Here is a 22,961-nt window from a genome sequence, read left to right as displayed (position 1 = left end):
AGCTCATGGAAAAGTGGAGATATTTTACTAAACAAACATTTTCCGCCAGAACTTTCAAATGGATATGAAACTAGAGGAACAATATCTGACTCCCAAGTTTTAGGAATTAAGTATTGGGTGAGTTACATGCATTCCCAACTTGCATCATTACTTTAGTTGATTTTAAAAAGTTGTTCCAATTTGACATATTTAAACTTTATACTCAAGTAGTCCTTGACCTTGAGTAATACTCGAGTACACTTAAGTATACTTGAATGCGACAAAAAAGCACAACCATACTAACCATACACTTCATCCTACATTCTCCAAAAAGTATCATTTAAGTATAATATTTTTTTCTCACCCGGGTCTGCCTGTCTGTCTCCTCAGACAGAGCTTTGATGTGAATCTCTGACGTCTGCTTCTCCTGGAGAGCCTCTCGTTCCCCGTCAGCTCTGCTCGTCTGCACTTCCTGTTGAAGGCTCTCCACTTCCTGCTTGAGGCGTCCCACTTCCTGGGTCAGGGAGTGTATCTGGGAGTCCTTTTCCTCAACGTTGTGGTTTCTGGTTTGCAGCTGGCCCGAGGTCTGGTCCGCTCTCACCGTCATCCTGGCCACCTGTGGTACCAGTGAGGGGTTCAACACACAACGGTTCAGCTTTTATTTATTTTTTCCCCCTTTTTCCCCCAAATGTAGTCGTTATGCCTTTTTTTTTTTTACTCGTGATAACTCGTTCTTGGCACTCAGAGTTAATGTATTACTGATCTCTCCTTACTTTGTGCATGTCATTAAATGTGAAAGGTTTCAAAAATACTTATTTAAAGAAAATAGCAGATCTACAAGCTCAATGTGTCGCATCTCAGTGTATCACTGCTGTTGGGCAGACACCTCATATCTCCATGATTCAAATTGTTAGGCTAATTGTTGAGCTAATTGTTAGGCTAATTGTTGAGCTAATTCAGCCATCCCGCCGAGGCTGAGACTCTGAGGGCAAAGGTCACCAAGTTGGAAAAAGAGCGGGAACAATCCTCTAAAACAAAACAGGAAACGGAAGACGTAGCCGAGGCGAACAAACAACTAGCTTCTTCTGTACAAGGTTAGTATCGTTTTTCAATATTTCTTGACGTTATGTTTTCAATTTGAAAAAAAATATAAATGGCTGAAATTTTAGCAAATCTACACAAGGTTTCTACCCGACACAGACAATATGCATCTACTGACCTCCCTCTGTGCTGCCTCCAGGGTGACACACAGCTCCTTCTCTCTCTCCTCCACCAGTCTCCTCCTCGTCTCCTCCTCCTCTCTGCTCCTCTTCTCTTTGACCAGGGCTTCAACGACCTCCTCCCTGGCTCTCCTCTCCTCCCCGAGGGAAACCAGCACCTCCTCCCTGGCTCTCCTCTCCTCCCCGAGGGAAACCAGCACCTCCTCCCTGGCTCTCCTCTCCTCCCCGAGGGAAACCAGCACCTCCTCCCTGGCTCTCCTCTCCTCCCCGAGGGAAACCAGCACCTCCTCCCTGGCTCTCCTCTCCTGCTCCAAGGAGGCCATGGCCTCCTCCTTGCCCGTGGTCTGGTACTGCAGGGCCGCTAGCACCTCCTCCCTGGCTCTCCTCTCCTCCTGGAGGGCCGCTAGCACCTCCTGATTCCGTTGAAACAAAACAAAAGAGTATTGTTAAAAAGTTAAAGGGTGTTTGTTCAGTAACAGGGGTCCAGTGCTCGAAAAAGGTGGAGAACAACTGCTCTTATTAAACCCATGCCAGGCTGAACCTTGTGCTCTAATGTTATGTTGAAAAAACAGATGCAGCTAATAAAATGAATAATGGGCGTTAGGTTTACAACGTGCGAGCGTTAACAATAGTCAGCAGCATTAAATATAGCCTGGTGCTTTAAGTTGCACGTCATAAATTCGATTAAAAGCACATTTGCTGATTAAATGTGAACATTTGTGTTCCCCCAATGATGTGGAAAACCTAATAAAATAGTGTTATTAGGGGAGAACGCAAAACAACATTGAACCAAATAAATGCTTCATTGTGAACTTCACTGTGAACTTAAAAAAAAACAGAGTTAAAAATAAGACACAAGTGAATAAAGACTGAAGTTTCATGAGAAATCGGAAATGTGTTAATTAACCCTTTCAGAGCGGGAACGCATCTGTCATTTTAGATTTTAAACACTTCAACCATTATCTTATACTTTGGCTGTTCAGATATTGTTGGTGAAGAGATGCAGTGTTGACGGGAGCTTGTAGATCTGCTATTTAAAAAAAATGCTTCTGGGGGATTCTACAAATGTCTCCTAAACTTCCGTTTCTATAATCAGTGGTTCTCAAACATTTTTTACGAGAAGGGCCCCTAAAATGATATGTATTTGGCCGTGGACCCCCATCTCAAAATATGTTGTTCCAAGAACCCCCCAATTTCAGCTATAACCATTATTTTATACTATATACAAGCACAGAGTGCCGCGCTACGAGCTTGTAGATCTGCTATTTTTGAAAAAGTGAAAATTTTAAAATCTTTGCTTCTGGGGGTCCCTGGAACAACATATTTGACAAATGTTTGCTTTAAAAAATATATATTAAAAGATTTTCATGATTTTTCCAAAATAGCACGTCTACAAGCTCATAGCGTGGCACAGAGCTTGTATATCTGCTATTTGTTTTTTATAGCCAAAGACATCTAAAATGACACAGATGCTGTCCCTGTCTAAAGGGGTGAAGTGGTTAAAATGTGCAGCCAGTGTACCTGATGTTCACTGGCCTGGTCCTGCAAGGCTGTCCTCTCCTCAGTGAGTCTCCTCATCTCTCCTCCACTGCTCTCCTCCAGGAGTTGTTCTGCCACAGGGAGGGAAAGCATACAGAGTATGATGTGAACAGCAGGTTAAACTACAGCAGAGAGAACACATCCATCCTGGGACCACTGCCTAGTTCTCTATCCACTTAACACGTCAAAACACTGACTATAACCCAGTGGTTCTCAAACTTTTTCATGTCAAGGACCCCCATATTGACACTTATTATCCCCGCAGACCACCATTAGTAAAGATATGCCAGAAGGACCCCCATAATAAGAGATGATTTTTACACGGCTCTAGCAGTGATTCTCAACCATTTTAATTTCAAGGACCCCCAGTTTGACATGCATTAGGGCTACGGACCCCCATTTAATAGCATTTCTATCTCTGGGACCCCAATTTATATTGTATAATCAATGTTAATTTAACGGGTCCATTTGGTTCCATTTGTACACTCTCAGTTACAGACCCATAAGGGTCCATTTGGTTCCTAACTATCATTTAGCTGGGGACCCCCTGGAACTCCCTCAAGGACCCCTGGGGGTCCCCGGACCCCACTTTGAAAACCAATGGACTAACCTACACCAGTGGATCCCTAACGTTTTAGCTCACAACACGTCACAATGCGACGTGTTGTGAGCTTGTAGATCTGCTATTTTCCCTACTACTAGAGTTTTCCCTCTAATCAATGGATGTTTTTTGGGGGGGGGGGCGGTTCTTTTGAATTTGTTTTTAACTAAAAAAGTTTTGGGGGGATAAATTCTTTGAAAATCCGTACAGAACAAAAAAGGCTTTCTCCTACTCTGCCTGATCAACCTGGAACACTACAGTAGCAACTGAACTCTGGAAAATGTTGTGCTTCCTCTCTTAGGTTTTAGTTAGCACGTCTCTATTGAGAATGAGACTTCAGGTCTTAGTACCTGTAATTACATGCATAACATTAAAATATATAGATATAACTAGTATTATGGTTATATCCGTATTGTATAATTGATCATTGGAAGATAATTCAAATAGTATTCTATACAGCATGCAAGTGTAGTGTGTGCACAAATATATAGCAGCAATGTTGTCCACGTACGCGGCTAAACAGCTACCCTTCATTTAGTCCCCAACAATTTGAAATACATGGTCCATGTTAGTCATTATTCTGAACTTCATTCACAGCTTGTATACCCTGGTGTGATTAAAATACACAGATCATGTAAACCCCAGTATGTTTGCCCAAATGTCACACCACCAAAATAAATAGGAAATCTTTAGGTATTGTAATATTTCTTGTTGAATAAATAAATCTTTGTGAAAAAGTTACAGAAGTGTATTATGATAGCAATCGTTGCTGCTATACAGTGTTTGTTCAGTAACAGGCGTCTTTAACTAGTGAAAATACATTTTCGGTTGTGTCGCCAACTTCAGCCAATCATCACCTTCAAGTTTAGTTCAATTTTTTGTCCCATTCATTTTGTCACTTCCAATTCCACTTGTTTATACTGTATCCTAGTTCTAAGTTTGATCTCTTGATTGGATGAAAGGTGTATCCTGACCTGAACATGTATTAAAAGAGCTGGAGACAGGTAGACTCCTGTTACTGAACAAACACTATAATCAAAGATTAAAAACAAATTCACCCACTTCTTTACATCTGTAAACCTGTGTCGTGATCATGTTTCTGATAAGAATTACCATCTATTTAACACCTTATCAAAATTATCACTTAATGCACCTTAACATATTTTCTAGCATGAACTGAAAACTGCAAGAACATCAATGACTCATTGTTTACAACCGAGCCACCAGATAGAGAACGAGTTCTCAATGATAGAAGTGTTATATAATGATTTTGTCCCCTTTAGTTGTTTTGGGGGGGGTTCTATACAAGTGTTTGGGTATCTATTGAAATGGCAATGCATCTTGCAATTCAATATGAAAAATTGCAATCCACAATTCAGTGGAAGAAAAACAAAACATGTGAATGAAAATAATCAATCACATTTCATATTGCCATGGATTTTTTTTGTCCCCCCACTCTGTTGCAGTTACTGTAAATGACAGTGCACTATTTTGGTCACAACACTTTATTTGTATAAAACATAATAATTCAAGTATTTAAGTAGTAGGCACAGTGGACAGGTGTGACATCTCTCCCCCTCCCCTCCCCCACACAGAGCAATAGTTTTGTGTCATTTCTTCCTCAGGGCTGACAGACGTCTTCTGGTCTTCAGGTACTGGCATCTTCTGGCATCTTGTTGTGCGTCTGTCCGTTTGGCCGTGGGTCTGTCCCTGAGGCCAGCCGTGGTCCCCGCAGACGGACCATTGTTCCAGGACAAGGTCGTACCTGCAGACGGACCATTGTTCCAGGACAAGGTCGTACCTGCAGACGGACCCTTGTTCCAGGACAAGGTCGTACCTGCAGACGGACCCTTGTTCCAGGACAAGGTCGTACCTGCAGACGGACCCTTGTTCCAGGACAATGTCGTACCTTTTTTCAGAGGAGGTTGTCCGTCCCGGTCCGTCTGGACATCATGTGGACGCTTACGACCGTCCAGTGTGGAGACAGACTGCAGAGCTACGGAGTCCTGATAGAAAAACACACACAGGTTGGTCACTAGACTGTAATAACATGATCTTGTATTTGTTAAGGGATATTTAAAGAAAAATTGGGTCATTTTATCGTCTACTCAGGCTTTTGTGAGCCCTCCCGCCAGACAGTTTTTAAGTTACTTGATTCAGTATTTAGTTATTCGATATTCATTTTATCAGACACGCCTCCTTCCTATACAAAGCCATTATAAATTCAAAATCCATTTTTAACATGATAGATTCAAAAACACCCGTCCTTGGTTCTGGTGACTCATCCTGCCCTCCTAATACGTGAGGGGGCCGTGTTTTTTCGAATATTTTTTATTGAATCGTTTATTTTCCAAAAAAAGATTTATAAATGAAAAAAGTAATTGAAAAAACACGGTTTCCTCACGTATTAGAAGGACAATATCAGTCACCAGAACCAAGGACGGGTGTTTCCGGTGAATCTAACATGGTTAAAATGGAGTTTGAAGTTACAATGGATTTGTATAGTATACTATGTGACTAAAGGTTAAATGTTCTTACAGTGCTGGGTTGTGGTGAACTATAGGTTAAATGTTCTTATAGAGCTGGGTTGTGGTGAACTATAGGTTAATGTTCTTATAGAGCTGGGTTGTGGTGAACTATAGGTTAATGTTCTTATAGTGCTGGGTTGTGGTGAACTATAGGTTAATGTTCTAATAGAGCTGGGTTGTGGTGAACTATAGGTTAAATGTTCTAATAGAGCTGGGTTGTGGTGAACTATAGGTTAAATGTTCTTACGGTGCTGGGTTGTGGTTCTATAGGTTAAATGTTCTTACGGTGCTGGTTGTGGTGAACTATAGGTTAAATGTTCTTACGGTGCTGGGTTGTGGTGAACTATAGGTTAAATGTTCTTACGGTGCTGGTGCTGGGTTGTGGCGACTATAGATTAATGTTCTAATAGAGCTGGGTTGTGGTGAACTATAGGTTAAATGTTCTTACGGTGCTGGGTTGTGGTGAACTATAGATTAATGTTCTTATAGAGCTGGGTTGTGGTGAACTATAGGTTAAATGTTCTTACGGTGCTGGGTTGTGGTGAACTATAGATTAATGTTCTTACAGTGCTGGGTTGTGGTGAACTATAGGTTAAATGTTCTTATAGAGCTGGGTTGTGGTGAACTATAGGTTAAATGTTCTTACGGTGCTGGGTTGTGGTGAATGCAGGGTCTGTACGAGGTTCTTGAAGATCCTCATTCTGCCTTCTGCTCTGTCCTCCAACATGTCTCTCTCCTGGATAAGACGCTCACTGGACACACAACAAACACAACACATATAACATGTAATGAATGCAAATAAAAAAAAACATTTGTTTAGAAATTACACTAGGGGGCGCTCTTCCGCAACCTATGAATGTTCCCTTCACTGCGAGAGATCATCCTTAGAGTGCCAGCGTTTTTTACCGTGTCTTGGCGATCTTTCGGCAGCTGCAGAAGCCACAACGTGTGTTAAAAAAAAGTGTCCGGGGCGATGGGGTAGGGGTCCGTCTATCAGATTCAGATTCACTTTATTGACACTTAGATGCACAGGTACATACATGTGAAAAACTTGCCCTCGGAGGCTTTCTACCACAATCCGCCCGGACGGGATGACATCACATCCGTCGATTTCTTCTATTACAGTCGGGGGGGGGGGGGGGGGGGGGATCATTCCTAAGTTGCGTTAGAGCGCCCTCTTGTGGAATAAAAAATAAAAAAACACTCGACGGGTGTATTTGAAAAAAGTAGATCTACGTTTTTGGCACTCAATGAGTTAAGTGGGGTCTGTTTTTATAGAGAGGGTTTAAGTGGTGGGTATGTAGTATAATCTCACTGGGGGGGGGGATCATTCCTAAGTTGCGTTAGAGCGCCCTCTTGTGGAATTTTCAAAAAAAAAACACTCGACGGGTGTATTTGAAAAAAGTAGATCTACGTTTTTGGCACTCAATGTGTTAAGTGGGGTCTGTTTTATAGAGGGGGTTTAAGTGGTGGTGGGGGGGGGGGGTATGTAGTATAATCTCACTTGAAGTCGCTCTGCATCTTTTCGATCAGCTCAGTGAACTCCTTGGACACTTCCTGTCGGATCTGAGCCTCAAACTGCAGCTTGTCTTCTCGCTCCTTCCTCAGCTCCTCCTGAAGACGTGCCACCAGCGCCACCTGCCTCTGTGGAGGTACACACACACGCGCGTTTAAACCACTTAACCCATTCAGTCCGGGAACGCATCTGTCATTTTTAGATTTATTTGGCTTTTCAAAAATAGCAGATGTACAAGCTCATAGCGCGGTGCCGCGCTATGAGCTTGTACATCTGCTATTTTTTTTTAAATATTTGAATATATATTTTTAAAGCGAACATTTGTAACTCAAATCTTTGCTTCTGGAGGTCCCTGGAACAACATATTTTTACAAATGTTCGCATTCAAAAAATATTTTTTTTCCAAGTTCAGCAAAAAAAGTTTCACGATTTTTCAAAAATAGATTACAAGCCCATCATAGCGCTGCACCGAGTGCCGCATATGTATATGGTAGAGCTTGTAAAAAATAAATGTGAGGGTCCTCGACATGAAAATGTTTGAGAACCACTGGATAAAATAAAAAAACGAGATACTGACCTGATATTGAGCTCTGTTCACGATGATGTTCTCTTCCTCATCAAAAGTGATGTTATCTTCCTCATCGTCATCAATAGTGTTTCCCAGGGTCCGCTCCATCAGGCTCTGCTCTTCGTCACTCTCCCCATCGTCATCCTCCTACCACACAGAGGTGTCACGACACGTTTTTTTAACCTTGGTTCTTTATACTTTGGCTATTCAAAAATAGCAGATCTACAAGCTCATAGCGCGTCACGAACGCGCTATGAGCTTGTAGATCCGCCATTTTATTTTTTTAGCAAATCTTTGAATAAATTCAATAACTCATTCACTGCCTGAATTATTTCTGGCCGCGTTTGCCCACTGCCAGAGATTTTTCATTGAAAAAAAAAAAAGTACTCAGGAGCTGAGATACAGAATTTTTAAGTTTTAAGTTAACAAGGAAGTGGATGGGAGTCTAGATCTTCGAAAAATCATATCTCCTTGGTCTTTGGGTCAATTTTAAAAGAAAAAATTTAAAGTCGTTTTAGTCTTTCTAGGCAGTGAATGAGTTAAAACGCCTTCTAAATCCTGACCTAAGTTTTCTGAAAAACTTTGTTTGTAATGTATGTTTGCTATATACTGTACATAGCAACAAGAACCACAAAGGGGGATCCCGTCCTGAAAGGTATAGTTACAGATAGGGGTTCCCGCCCAAAATTGGGTTAAAGCTAAATGTTTTAAACTCAAATCTATGGTTCTGTGGGGGTCCCTGGCACAACATATGTTGAGATGGTGGGTCCGTAATCAAAGGCATATAATTTTGGGGGTCCTTGACATGAAAAAGTTTGAGAACCACTGATATAGAAACATGAGTTCTTTAGGACAGAGGTCTTCAACAGGGGGTCAGAGTTACTACAGGGGGTCCACCACATTTTTGTGATATGATTTTTATTTTAATTTTTTTACTTAAAGTAATACTTTCACAACACCAAATCCATGAATTTCACCCCCGGAAGCCTTTTATTTATATATTTTCTATTGAACGCTGTCGGGGGGGACTTTCCCAGGAAAATGACGTCATCTGTGTTTGGCCAGGAACTACCGCAACGGTTTCCTGTTTGGCCAGGAACTACCGCGCTAATAACAAAAAGGAACCTCACGCTGATTTTAAGAGAATGTAGGATTGGAAGATCGAAAAAGAACAGAAAAAGAAAGCACAGCTCACGGTAACTAATGCTCCACTGGCTAAGAGAAACGATCCGCAGATAGTATAAAACAATTAAAAGAACGCTTTTTGAAACGCTTCCGGCTTCCGGTGAAAACAAATGGAATTCTGGGTAATCGAGGACTACGGAAATTGTATGCAGTGACGGTAGTGACCAGCAGAGGTTGCTAAAAATCTTTATTTGTGAATCTGCATTGTACAACTTTAACCACTTGAACCCTAGCATCCCTTTTCTGAGGAGAACTTCAGCCAAAAATAGCCGATCTACAAGCTCACAACGCCGCTGCGAGGCGTTGTGAGCTTGTAGATCGGCTATTTTTGGCAAAGAGGTATAGAGGTGTAGAGGGAAAAAAGAGCAGTAAACGTAAACAAAAAAAGTTGAATCTAAAACACAATTGTATACAATATATAGAGGGGGTCCCTGCTTCATCTCTCTCTGTTAGGGGGTCCTTGGGCTGAAAACGTTGAAGACCCCTGCTTAAGGAATTACAAGACTTTTATTTATTTTTTAAATTGGCCTCAACTATTTATTTTTAGCGGCTCAAAAGAATAGACAACAGTTCATACGTTTCAACATAATGCAGACTCTTTGTCCAAACGCCGGGACGGAGGAAACCTTGTAGGAGCAAAACCGTGTACTTTTTCAGGACATGAAAAACAAGTGCATTGGCCATCATGTCCAGAGAGAGGTTGAATGAAAGCCACGCCCTCCTACCTGTACGTCCTCCAGGCTGCTCTCCCAGCCAATCATAGAGCTCCTCCTGCGTCCCAGCAGGGCCTTCCTGTCCGCGTTGTCGACCAGGAAGGACAGCTCACTGGCGGAGCGGTCGGAGACGACGGCGACAACGGGAAGAGGTCTGCTCACCAGCACCACCACCTGGAGGGAGGGGGGGGAGACGTGATTAAGTACTTAACACCATTTAGACCAGGCAAGTAGCTGTCATTTTAGATTTCTTTGGCTATTCAAAAATAGCAGATCTACAAACTCATAGCGCGGCACATGAGCTTGTAGATCTCGCCGGAGATTAGCTGTTCAGTCGGACGGACACGCACTTACGGCCAGGGGGCAAAACATAAGTCTGTCTCCGCCACACCTTCGGCCTGGCGGAGACAGTAAAGTTAATCTGTTAACACTCTCACCGCCAGGCCCGTAGCCTACGGGCCGATAAATCCAACTGTAAAGCGCCGATCCCGTAGCCTACGGGCTGTGGTGCTTTTTCCTTTTTTTCGATTTTTTTTTTTCAATTTTCTAGTACGGCACATTTCATTGTAACACCACCGGAAATGGAATTATTCGGGATCACGTTTTGCCGATCCCGTAGGACTCCATTCTAAAGCGCACACTGAAACGCCATTTTCTTCGATTGTAGTTTCTCTCTCTCGCTGATCACTGTTTAACATAAACCGTTCTAACTACAACATGGATGCCCCGTTTGACACGTGGTTTGGATTGGACTGGTAGACGCAGGGAGATCTCTGCGATGTTTACAAACAGTGCACAGCTCAATCTTAAGGATTTTAACGAGGTCTATGGCACGTGAAAAAAAGAAAAAACAACAATAAAACGTTGGCACTGGTGAGTACATTATGAGATTAACCTCTGGCGGTCAATGTGTTAAAGTGTGCGTGTGTGTGTGTGCGTACCTTCTGAGCCAGAGCAGAGAACTTGAGCACGTTGAGCGTCTCATCGTACACTGAGGCACACTGATTGATGTTGACAATCATGCAGGCGTTGCCACGCCCGCTCAGGTAACTCTGCAGGTAGTGAGTGAGTTTAGACTCCCTGAACGGCACGTGGTTCAACAACCTGACACACACACACACAAAAATTGGTCATTAATAGGCTCCATCCAAGACCAAACAGGAAAGCAAGACGCGTCATCTCCGGTTTACTTCCTGTATCTATGCGACGTAGGTGGCCCCTCCTCTTTAGGAGACCGGACCAGTGGACCATAGATGTAGAAAGCTAGACAACTCATTGGCCACTGACCCCCTAGGGGTCCTGGACCACCTGTTGAAGACCCTTGGCCTAAATTGTAAGTATGTTATGATGTACTTGGCCTGTTGGTTGTGTTGTATTTATAATGTACTAGAAGAACGTCTAGTACCCCCCCCCCCCCCCCCCCAAAAAAGAAAATATCGTTTGGGGGTACAAAATCATGGAATAAAAAAAAAAAAAATACCCAGAGTATTTTTTTTTCATGAAGAAATTTCCCCCAAAAAGGTTTTTATTTATTTTTTAATAATTTTACATCAGTCTTGGGACCCCATCGGCTGTTATTTTTTTCCATGAAGGTGGTTGCTTGTTTCTGGCGCACATCTGGCAACACTGACCTGTGTGCTTGTCACAAGCCCCCCAAACGTGGCAACCCAGATGCCGACGGTGTTGTGTGGGGACATTACAAAAGCAGCTGCGTGGTGTTGGGTTTCGCTCCACGCATACGCAGTTTTTTACCACCAATTACCTCTCGCGCATGCACCTCATCTCGGATTGTATAGATAGATGTTATGACGTACTTGGCCTGTTGGTTGTGTCTCAGTGCACTGATGCACTTCCCCAGGGTCAGCAGAGAGGTGTTGATGTTCCCCGCCTCCTTCAGACGCTCTCCTCTGTTCTGGGTTTTAGCACAGCGCTCTGAGCCAGCCAGGTCACACAGTGACAACCTGAAACATAAGAAGAATAATAATGTTCTGGGTTTTAGCACAAAGGTCTGACCCTGCCAGATCACACAGTGACAACCTATGAGCCTGAGTGTAAATCACCTGCGAGTTCGCAGCCTCTGTATCAGGTTTTCTTTTTTTTATTTATTTTACATTTGAGAGCTTAAATCTCTAGTCTTTGTGATGAACGGATACAACAACCATTATAAACATTGCAGCAAATTAAAGTACTTTTCTGTTAAAGCCTAAGGTTTAATTTGTGGAATTTGTAAAGATAATATAGATTCATTTTTTATTGATAGTTTATTTCTCTTTCTTTCATTATAGTCGGGAATGTGAAAAGTAATTTTCAGTAATTGTCAAAGGTTTAAGCTTTTTTGTTTCTGCTACAGAGGCTGATAGCTGGATATACACTCATTACAGCATCTAAAACTATGTAGGCATCTACCCGGCATTAAAAAAAATAAAGTACAACACAGAAGTACTCCGGTCTTAAAGGGCAAGACTGGAGGTTTGGGTTGTGTAGTTACCGTGTCATGATCTAACTCCAAAAAGGTGGACAAGAAATCAAAAATAGTTTCTCCATGGATTAGAAATTGATAATTCAAAATATGCTCCTCGTTGACTTACATTGTACGGTGAAACAGCTCTCAAAGTCACTCTTTTTAGCACGAACACACAAAAGGTTGATTTAGACAATAGAACATCACTAAACCCAGTACCGTTTGTTTTTTTGTAAAAAAAAATTCCTGTTGATTTTGCTATTTTTATTAGGAAGAAAACCCGGACTGGATCTGTGGATACGGATCTTCAAATAGTAAAATCAACGGAAGTTAACATTTTTATAAAAAAATTAAAGAGGTTCTATTGTCTAAATCATCTTTGTTTGCGTTCGTTTATGGGCTAAAAGAGTGACTTTGAGATCTGTTTTACCGTACAACGCAAGTCAATGAGGAGCATATTTTTAATCATCAATTTCTAATCAATGGAGCAATTATTTTTTATTTCCCACAACCCAAACCTCTACCAAAGTAGTCTTGCCCTTTAAGGTATAACAATTCAAAAGAGGTCTAACATGGGTTCATAATAATAATGTAATCATTATGTGATCATAAATTCCCCCAACCCACTCAAAAGAATAAATAATAAGACATGTTGTAGGGGGTCCTCAGAGTTACTACGGGGGGTCCGCCAAATCTTAGCGATTTTTACATTAGCCACTTCAACCCAGCATCCCTAATCTGAGGAGAACCTTAGCCAAAAATAGCACTGCGGCGAGGCGTTGTGCGCTTGTAGATCGGCTATTTTCGGCAAAGTGGTTTGGTGTTGGTCTATGAAATCTATGAAAATAAATGTGTATACAGTATGTATGTTACTGGGGGTCCCTGCTTCGTCGCTCTTTCAGCTAGGGGGTCCTTGGACTGAAAACGTTGAAGACCCCTGCTCTATACTGCAGTTGAGTAAAGATGTATGAGATGGAGGAGATGTTTACTGACTCGCTGATGCTGTGCACACGAGGAACCGAGCCATCTTCAACCCTCAGGAGGCGAACAGAGAAGATGCTGTGGCTGAAGACACACAAACAAAAACAGTTCATTTACTAACTCAGCAAAAACCTCTCATCTCCATATTTAAGTGTGTTAGGGGGATTAATGCCCTACTTTGTCATACTACTACGGTCGCAAAAAATAGCAGATCTACAAGCTCAGAGTGGTGGAAAGTAACTAAGTACATTTACTCCACTACAATTATTTGACAACTTTAGTTACTTTGTAGATTTTGATTATTATTACAAAACACACCACTTAATTAAACCACTTCAGCCCTATATACACATTTTGGCTATTTGAAAATGCCCCGTTGTATTAATAATGAATAATTACCTCCTGCTGGACAGCTGGTTCAGTTTGGTGGAGGAGAAGCTCTGGTTCCTCTTCCCCAACTTCACCACCTTCAGGGCTTCATCTGGGCCGTTGACCTGGACCCAGTGCAGGTCTACATGAACACACACACACACACACACACACACACACAGGTTATTATATTATAGTTACTAGTAGGCCTGACCTCGACTAAGTCGACTAGTCTCTTAGTCCAAAAAAAAAAGAAAAGAAAAGGGCCAAAAAATGTTTTAATTGTTTTTTGGCCAAGTCTACACCTGCAACCACACGTAACTTCCACTTTATTCTTCTTATTCCTCGTCTTTGTATTGGTATTGTTTGTGTTGGAGCGCCTCAGTGCGGCTGCAGAGTTCATGTGCAACCTCTTCCAGAGAGAGATAGAGACACTAGAAACTCTGCTGGAGACACAAAACAAACTGTGTAGACTTGGCCCTTTGAAATAAAATGTATTTTGGCCCTAAAAATATATATATATATATATATATATATATATATATTAGTCGACTGCCAGTCGACTATTGTCAATTAGTCGCCAATTAGATTCGACTAAACAAATCCTTAGTCGGGGACAGGCCTAGTTACTAGTCGATACCCGGTTGTTAACAAGGCATATTAACCCGTTAAGACCTGAGGCGATTCTTTAAAAAAATCTAAATCCTAACAGTTTTTTGAAAAAAAATAAAAATAAATCATGATTTTTCAAAAATAGCAGATCTACAAGCTCGTAGCGCGGCACTCGGTGCCGCGCTATGAGCTTGTAGATCTGCTATTTTTGAATAGCCAAAGAAACCTAAAGTGACAAAGATGCGTTCCAGGTATTAATGGGTTAAACAGAGACACACACACCTCTGACGAAGGAGTTTCCTTTGACGTCCTGTGACAGCCTCAGGGCCTGTCTCCTCACCCCGGCGGCGGGAGCCTCCAGCAGGTCGTGGATGCTGTCGTTGTAGATCTCACAGAAGGAGACCCACACGGAGAAGAGCGCGGTGGTGGCCTGGCCGTCCACGTCGTCCACGTCCACACGGTCCTCTGAGACCGACACACCGCTGCTGCTGCTGCTGGTACCCTGCAGGGACTCTGAGGAACCTGGTGGAACCACGGACACACACACACACACACACACACACACAGATTAACCCATTAGGTCACCCAGGAGGCGGGAACATCTGTGTAACCACCAGGGGTCAACGTTTTCAGGCCAAGGACCCCCAAAGCTGAGAGAGAGATGAAGCAGGGACCCCCTACTCTATATTGTATAACATTGTGTTTCAGATTAAAGTTTTTTTTTTACTTGGTCTGCTCTTTTTTCCCTACACCTATTTGCCAAAAATAGCCAATCTACAAGCTCTCAACGCCTCGCAGTGCAAGGCGTTGAGAGCTTGTAGATCTGCTAACGTTCTCCTTAGAAAAGGGATGCTAAGGTTGAATTGGTTAAGGTAAAAAAATATATCACACAAAGATTTGGCGGACCCCCTGTAGTAACTCTGAGGACCCCCTAGGGGTCCCGGACCCCCTGTTGAAGACCCCTGACTTAAACTATTATTTTATTCTTTGGCCATTTGTTTTAAATCGTGAACATTTGTGCTAATCTTTGAATATATATATATTTTAAAGCAAACATTTGTAACCCAGATCTATTTTTGAAAAATCGTGAAAATGTGTGTAAATCTTTAAATGATTTTTTTTTTAAACAAATCTTTGCTTCTGGGGGTCCCCGGAACAAAATATGTTGAGATGGGGGGGGGGGGGTCCGCAGCCAAATGCATATAATTTTGGGTGGTCCTTGACATGAAAAATATACATATATTTACGAGACTATTAAGATTTTATGGACTTCAAATGCTCCAATCGGAAAATAGCCCATCTACAAGCGACGCGAGAGAGCTTGTAGATCAGCTATTTTCAACATGATTCCATAGAAGACATGCTGGCGTCTATGGAATCACCGAATAACACAGCGGTCTTTAAAAAAAAAAAGTCAAATAACGGCTGACATCATGGGTCTGGCTCCAGTTCATTCTATTGTCATCCCAACATAACAGAGTCAAAACAGTCAGCTTACCTTCCAGGTTGGTCCTGCTAGTTGAGCTCTGGCTCTTCTGACACTCATTCTGAGGGACAAAGAATATTAACAATGAACAACATGTTTAATGACTCTTTACTCATTCTACAGTTTAGGCATCTAGCAGATGCTCTTAGGGGTGTCGGAAAAAAATCGATCGCGATTCTACTGTTGGACGATTCAGAATCGATTCTCATTTTTTTCAAAATCGATTTAAAAAAATTAAATAAAGTTTTTTTTTTTTTTTTTTTACGATCTTGGATTTACCTTTGTGTGTTTACATTATTATCAGTTGATAAAACTTGGAGTAGATCCTGAAATCCTATGTTTTGAATCAATAATCGTTTAAAAAAAAAACGTTTGAATCGAAGAAAAAAAAAATTTGAACTCGAGAATCGTTTGTTTTGAAAAAAATCGATAAAAATCGGAATCGTGACCCCAAGAATCGGAATCGAATCGATTCGTGAGATAGCAGACAGCCCTAGCTCTTATCCAGATACACTTAAGGCAGGTACACACACTGCGGGATATTTGGTCCGATTATGCTGTCGGGGACCTTTTTTGGTAGCCTGGTAAACCCTCCCTCCGGAAATCTAATTTCTATTTGATTCCTGGAGTGAGTCTGGCATGAACCGCCTCTCTGCAATATTGGCTGTATATGCCAAACGGTCGCGCCTATCAGCGTCGTCGCACATCGTTCTGTGATTGACAGCGACAGTTGGCCAATCAGGTGGCGAGTTCGAGTGAGCCCAAAACACGAACGGCAGCCATCTTTTTCTGTGGGCAGTTTTCTCCGCTATTTTTTTACTTCAAAAAGCTCTCTAACTTCTATTTTGAGGCACGGAATTTACTTATAAGATATCGTTTGGATAGAATGTAGTTGTTTAACTTCATATATGTGGTCAATTAATCATGACAAAGCCTATTTAAAAAATAATAATTAGAGAACCGGTAGGGGCGGGCAGTGACACCATTGTACCCGAAAAAGGCAACCCATTTTGGGTATGGCTGTCTCAAAAGTCCCGTCGCGTCACATTAAGATTGGTGAACTGCTGATTGGCTGAAGGGGAAAAATTATCATTGGCTGAAGGGGTTGTCAGTCAACGGTATTACTCCCGCCCAACTCCAGCACAGCCAATATTGCAGACAGGCGGATCAGGCCAGACTCACTCCAGGAATCAAATAGAAATTAGATTTCCGGAGGGAGGGTTTACCAGGCTACTTTTTTGGCACTCGCCGACAAAACCTCCCGATCTGACGCAGATCGGTTTTGAAATATCTAGCGGGTTATATATTTGGCTCTGTCGCCGACTAGACATCTCACAGTATCATACAGTATGAAAGGGGTCTACGAGGAGATCCACGCTACAGCCAATGAGAGCACATTACAGCAGCCACCGTGGCTAGAAGGGGTCCCGTTTTAAGTTAAACATTAAAAAATGGTGGTCATCACAGTGATGGAAGTTCACTTAAAGAAAAGTAATATTGTGGACCAACCATTGTACACCCCTAACTTAAAAAAAAACTTTTTTTTTTTTTTTAAAAAAAATGTTTTTTTTTAAGTGCATAGTCCTATTTATAGGGCTATGCACATGTGTCATGTTTCACTAGCCAATCACAGTCCTGAATAGTCAGCCAATCACGGGTGGCCAATCATGGTGCAGGGTTAGGGGGGTACAATGGTGGCCAATCACAGCGCAGGGCTGGGGGGGTACAATGGGTGGGGGGTACAATGGTGGCCAATCACAGTGCAGCGAATGTCGATGTCCAAACCTCACATATAGGGCCGGTTTCACAGCATCCTAGTGAACTATCCTACAGTGTGTAATCCCTGGTCGGGGTTCAATCTATAGTGTGAAAACCACAACGATATATGACAGCCCATTTCAAGAAATAAACTCCTGTAGTGTGTAATGCTTAACGATTAGATGACTCCCCCGACCACTTTAAAAGTCCTACAGTGTGTACCTGCCCTTACAAAGATCAGAGTAAATGTCTTGACCTCTTCCAAACCACAGTAAATAAAATGGTCACGGTACTAGAGTACAACGTAGTGCTGAAAATGAAATGGAAAGTGACCTCTTTGAGGCTTTTGAACAGGTTCCTCTTGTAGATGGTCTCCTGGTGCTGCTGCTCTCTGGTCAGTTTGATGAAGTCTCTGCAGCGCTGTGGCTTCACGGACGTCTGGGTGAAAACTCTGCCTTCAATACTGTTGAACAGCAGTTTGAGAGACCGAGGTAGGACGCCCGCATCGCACTCTGACCCTGAACACACACACATATAGTGTTAGGATACGAATCATACTGCTGTTATACAGCTGGAAACCCCTGAAAACAGACACACACGCATATATATTAATATATATATATATATATATATATATATATATATATATATATATATATATATATATATATATATATATATTGAAGTGGTTAACTCACCTAGGAAGGTGAAGGTCTTCCCAGCGTTGGAGACTCCATATGTGAAGACCAGAGAATCCTCTCCTTGGAGAACCTCTTTCACAGAGTTCCTCACAGTGCCTTCAAACAGCTCCTTCTGACTGCACTCTGGACCGTGCACCTGCACACACACACACACACACACACACACACACACACGTTTTATTTATACAGGATTGAATGAGCAACGTGTGATGATGATAACAGATGTTTCTTTACGATTCTCTCATAATTATAGAATAAAATAAAAAAATCCAACCTTTGAGAACTGGAAGCGTTGTCCAGTTTGGCTCAGTGATTTATCACTGAGTCTGGACGGAGGAGGCTTCAACAGCACAGTGTCTGAAGACTCAATTGTAACACAGTCCTAAGGCACACACACACACAATGATATGTACAGTATAAATGGTAACAGTCCTGAGGCACACACACACAATGATATGTACAGTAGTGGTTCTCAAACGTTTTCATGTCAAGGACCCCCAAAATGATATGCATTTGGCCGCGGGGTCCCCCTTCTCAATATTTTGTTCCAGGCACCACCAGAAGCAAAGATTTGTTACAAATGTTCCCTTTAAATATATTTTTTAAACAGTCACACACAAAAAAAAAAAAAATCGCACACGTTTTCAAAAATTGCAGATCTACAAGCTCATAGTGCTGCGCTGTGGGCTTATAGATCTGCTATTTTTGAATAACTTAAGTATACAATATGGATAAAGGGTTTACAATGCTTGACGCTTTATTGACACATTTAGCTGTGGACCCCCTATTTTCGAATTGGAAAAGTTATACTTATCTTTGAGGTTAAATACAAAAGGACATAAAAAAAAGACAATAACATTGCAATACTAGTCATTAAACAACCAATATATATATATATATATATATATATATATATATATATATATATATATATATATATATATATATATATATATATATATATAATATAGACTGAAGTAATGAATGCAGGTCATGTTTGTTATGTAATAATTGTGACAGGCCTTAACCCTTTAAGACCTGGAAGGCATCTGTGTCACTTTTTGATTTGAGCAAAAAAAAAAGCATTATTTTACACTTTGGCAATCAGATTTTGACAATCTTTGAATATATGTATTATTTTAAAGCAAACATTTTAACTCCAATCTTTGCTTCTGGGAGGTCCCTGGAACAACATATTTTGAGGTTGGGGGGGGGTCCGCGGCCAAATACATATCATTTTGTGGGTCCTTGACTGACAATTATGTAAAAGTTTGAGAACCACCGATATAGAAACGTACGCTTTATAGAAAACTGTTGAGATTTAGAAGACATTATTTTGTAGAATCGGCTTCAGGTCTTAATGGGTTTTGATATAAAACGCCACAAAGAACACACAAAGATCCAAAAGATGAACAAACCTCAGGAGATAAAAAACTAAAACGTACCTGAGCCTCTCCTTGATCAGCCTCGCTGGAGGTCAGAGGTCGGACTCGGAGGTAGACCTTCAGCAGCTCTCTGCTCTCCTGTTGGAGAGATGATGAAGTCAGTGAGCGTTTAAATCTAGATGTGTAACAACGCGTTGTGAGCTTGCAGATCGTCAACAAAAGTGTAATTTTAAAGAGTTTTAAGCATATTTCGATTATCGCGATAATATCGTAAAATCAGTTATTTTGGTCACAATAACAACATGAAATGTTTATTATGGTCGCATCCCTGACGTCTAGTAAATGAAAACGACGTTCAAACACCTTTGACTTGTGTTGCAGAGCGCCGAACTCTGAGCTCAGGTCTATCCTCCCATCCCTCAGGTCGTCCATGTCTACAGGTTCACTTCTGTCCACTTCCTGTTCCACAGACTCCATCTGGACACAAACATTAATCCAGTCATTCAATCCCAGAAAGCAGTCATTTTTTAGATTTCACAACTACAACCATTATTTTACACTTTGGGCTATTAAAAAAATAGCAGATCTACAAGCTCGTAGCGCGGCTACAATGCTTTTGTGCAAATCTTTGAATACATATGTTTTTTTTAAAGCCAACATTTTACTCAAATCTTTGCTTCTGGGAGAGCCTATAAACTTTATGTCCTAACAGTTTATTTTTAGTTTTTTTTACTTGTGTTGCTAGAATATAATTTGTTCTCAAACTTTTTCATGTCAAGGACCCCCAAAATTATATGCATTTGTCTGTGGAAATTGTCACAAATAAAATTGTTTTTGGCATTGAACATATAAATAAAAATTACATTTATATTTGCCTTGTAGGCTTTGTAAACAAACATAGCACAGGGCAGATGATAAGTAACTATAAATTAAATATAGAAAGAGAACTTTCAAAATATTTTTAAATAGTGGAAATAGCCCATCTAATTTACAAGCTCACAACGTGTCACATCGCGACGCGTCGTGAGCTTGTAGATCTGCCATTTCCACAAATGTTTTTAATGTTTGACAACGTATGAAAATGTTTCAACATGGAAACAATTATAGAAGAAAATATTGCCATTTTCTCAAATAATTGTTTAAGTGATTATTTAATACTTTTGACAGACCTACTCCACGGGTCCATTTGGTTACGTACACTCATAATTTATGGGGGTCCTTGAAACTAAAAGAGAACCATGATGACGCTGTAGATGGTTTTAAACAACAAGGCTCCCGTTAGTTATTTATGGGGAAAAGTCCCAGGGGTCTTCAACAGGGGGTCCGGGACCACTTGAGGGGTCCCCAGAGTTACAAGGGGGCCACCAAATCTTTGTGTGATATTAACCACTTTAACCCTAGTATCCCCATTCGGAAAATTTGCCAAAAAAAGCAGATCTACAAGCTCATAGTACGGCACTGCGCTATGAGCTTGTAGAGCTGCTATTTTTGAAAGATCTTTAAAATGTGCAAATCTTTAAATGTTTTTTTTTTTAAAGATATTTAACAAATCTTTGCTTCTGGGGGTCCCTGGCTCAACATATTTTCAGGTGGGGGTCCGTGGCCACATACATATCAATTTGGGGGTCCTTGACTCCTTGACACGAAAAGGTTTGAGAACCACTGCTCTAAGATGACTGAAACCACTCGACTCTGAATAAGACTAAGTGTACTTTATCACCAATAAAACCACTGTCATTTAATTAAACATTTAACGACTTAATGTGGAAAACATTACAGTTAACAAGGTTTACCAGTTCTAAGGTTTAATAAGATAATAGGATAACAGAGTTAGCTTGTTAGTACTAATGAGTCACAGGTGGTGGTTCTGTTAAATAAGCTTTAAACTAACAACTATGATTTTGTTCACTTTCATTTATCAACAGGTTGAAGGTTATTTTAACCATTGGGTCTCAAAGTTGGGTGAGGGGTACCAGCTATAGGGGGTCCCCAGCAAAATTAGTTAATATAGCTTCACGATCATTTGTGACCCCGTTATCCATATTTTTATACTTTGGGGCTATTCAAAAATAGCAGACCTACAAGCTCATAGCGCGGCACTGTGAGCTTGTAGATCTGCCATTTTTGAAAATAATAGAGCGAACATTTGTAACTCAAATCTTTGCTTCTCTGGGGGTCCCTGGAACATCATATTTTGAGATGGGGGTCCGTGGGCAAATACATATCGTTTTGGGGGTCCTTGGCATGAAATGGTTTGAGAACCACTGCTTTAAACTAACAACCAGTGGTGGAAAAAGTACTCAAATTCTTTACTTAAGTAAAAGTACCAAAACTGCAATATAAAAATACTCTGTTACAAGTAAAAGTCCAGAATAAAAAATTTACTTGAGTAAAAGTACAAAAGTATTGGCATCAAAATGTACTTAAAGTACCAAAAGTAAAAGTACTAAATATTTGAAAATAGCAGATCTACAAGCTCACAACGCGTCGCAATGCGACGCGTTGTGAGCTTGTAGATCTGCTATTTTCAAATAGCCTTTGTATAAAATAGGGCTAAAGGTGGTTAATGTATGTTTCGTAATATCATAATTTATATCTAAAAAAGTAACTAGTAACTAAAGTTTTCAAATAATTGTAGTGGAGTAAAAGTACAATATTTGCCTCTGAGATGTAGTGGAGTAGAAGTAAAAGTAATGGAAATTGGACATACTCAAGTAAAGTACAAATACCTCAAAATTGTACTTAAGTACAGTACTTAAGTAAATGTACTTAGTTACTTTCCACCACTGAAACTAACTAACAAACAAACAAACTAACAAACAAACCCAGTTAGCATGTTAGCATGTTAGCATAACAACCTACCAGCTGAGAGCTAACAGGAGCTTTTCGTAGTTAAACACAGTTACTACAATATGACGTCATATATGTTGTGTTTTAATCACGCTTACCTCTCAGGAGATTTAACAACACACAGGCTTAAGAACGTTAGATATTAAAACATAACAGATTAAAACGTTAAAACATTCCAGCCGAAACAACAAGGAAACTAACTATGCACCAGCCGCGTCCTTTTTGAATCTGACCAATCAGGACACGGAGCAGCGTTGCCAGATTTTGCGAGAGAAACGAGCCACCAGGTCTATGAAAACTTTCCTCCGAGGTGGAAAGTCTGGTGACGCGAGCTTAATGAAAACAAGCCCAAAAGAAGCGACTTTTAAAGAACACATGAGCACTTTAAACCTATTTACTGTATACATCCATACATCAGCTATTTGAAAATAAAAATGTAAAACAACATTTGCAATAAAATGTGGAATATTTGGAATATTGAAACATTCTAACAACACATTAAAGGGCGC

The 22,961-nt window shown here is 40.9% G+C and overlaps 2 protein-coding genes across 2 annotated transcripts in view; one reads left to right on the top strand and one right to left on the bottom strand.

The window, feature by feature from the left end:
* The window catches only part of kif20ba (kinesin family member 20Ba), a 50,864-nt gene extending 28,204 nt beyond the window's left edge, over nt 1-22,660 (bottom strand). Inside the window, exons 1-20 of the mRNA XM_080449413.1 lie at nt 22,551-22,660; nt 19,966-20,079; nt 19,663-19,740; nt 18,492-18,599; nt 18,215-18,353; nt 17,850-18,034; nt 15,771-15,819; nt 14,555-14,794; nt 13,691-13,802; nt 13,304-13,375; nt 11,664-11,810; nt 10,791-10,953; nt 9,862-10,023; nt 7,961-8,098; nt 7,372-7,511; nt 6,514-6,619; nt 5,249-5,345; nt 2,721-2,809; nt 1,199-1,612; nt 344-595 (exon numbers count right to left, since the gene is read on the bottom strand). Of these exons, the coding sequence (XP_080305539.1) occupies nt 344-595; nt 1,199-1,612; nt 2,721-2,809; nt 5,249-5,345; nt 6,514-6,619; nt 7,372-7,511; nt 7,961-8,098; nt 9,862-10,023; nt 10,791-10,953; nt 11,664-11,810; nt 13,304-13,375; nt 13,691-13,802; nt 14,555-14,794; nt 15,771-15,819; nt 17,850-18,034; nt 18,215-18,353; nt 18,492-18,599; nt 19,663-19,740; nt 19,966-20,079 (2,805 nt within the window). The 5' untranslated portion in view covers nt 22,551-22,660. The remainder of the gene's footprint in view (nt 1-343; nt 596-1,198; nt 1,613-2,720; nt 2,810-5,248; nt 5,346-6,513; nt 6,620-7,371; nt 7,512-7,960; nt 8,099-9,861; nt 10,024-10,790; nt 10,954-11,663; nt 11,811-13,303; nt 13,376-13,690; nt 13,803-14,554; nt 14,795-15,770; nt 15,820-17,849; nt 18,035-18,214; nt 18,354-18,491; nt 18,600-19,662; nt 19,741-19,965; nt 20,080-22,550) is intronic.
* ankrd1a (ankyrin repeat domain 1a (cardiac muscle)) overlaps nt 1-22,961 on the top strand; it is a 180,486-nt gene that overhangs the window by 2,932 nt on the left and 154,593 nt on the right. The gene's annotated exons all lie outside the window — the stretch shown is intronic.

This window comes from Gymnoscopelus braueri (genome assembly GCF_963280865.1).
Source record: "Gymnoscopelus braueri genome assembly, chromosome: 14".
NCBI classification, from domain to species: domain Eukaryota; kingdom Metazoa; phylum Chordata; class Actinopteri; order Myctophiformes; family Myctophidae; genus Gymnoscopelus; species Gymnoscopelus braueri.
This window is presented reverse-complemented; position numbering and strand designations above follow the sequence as displayed.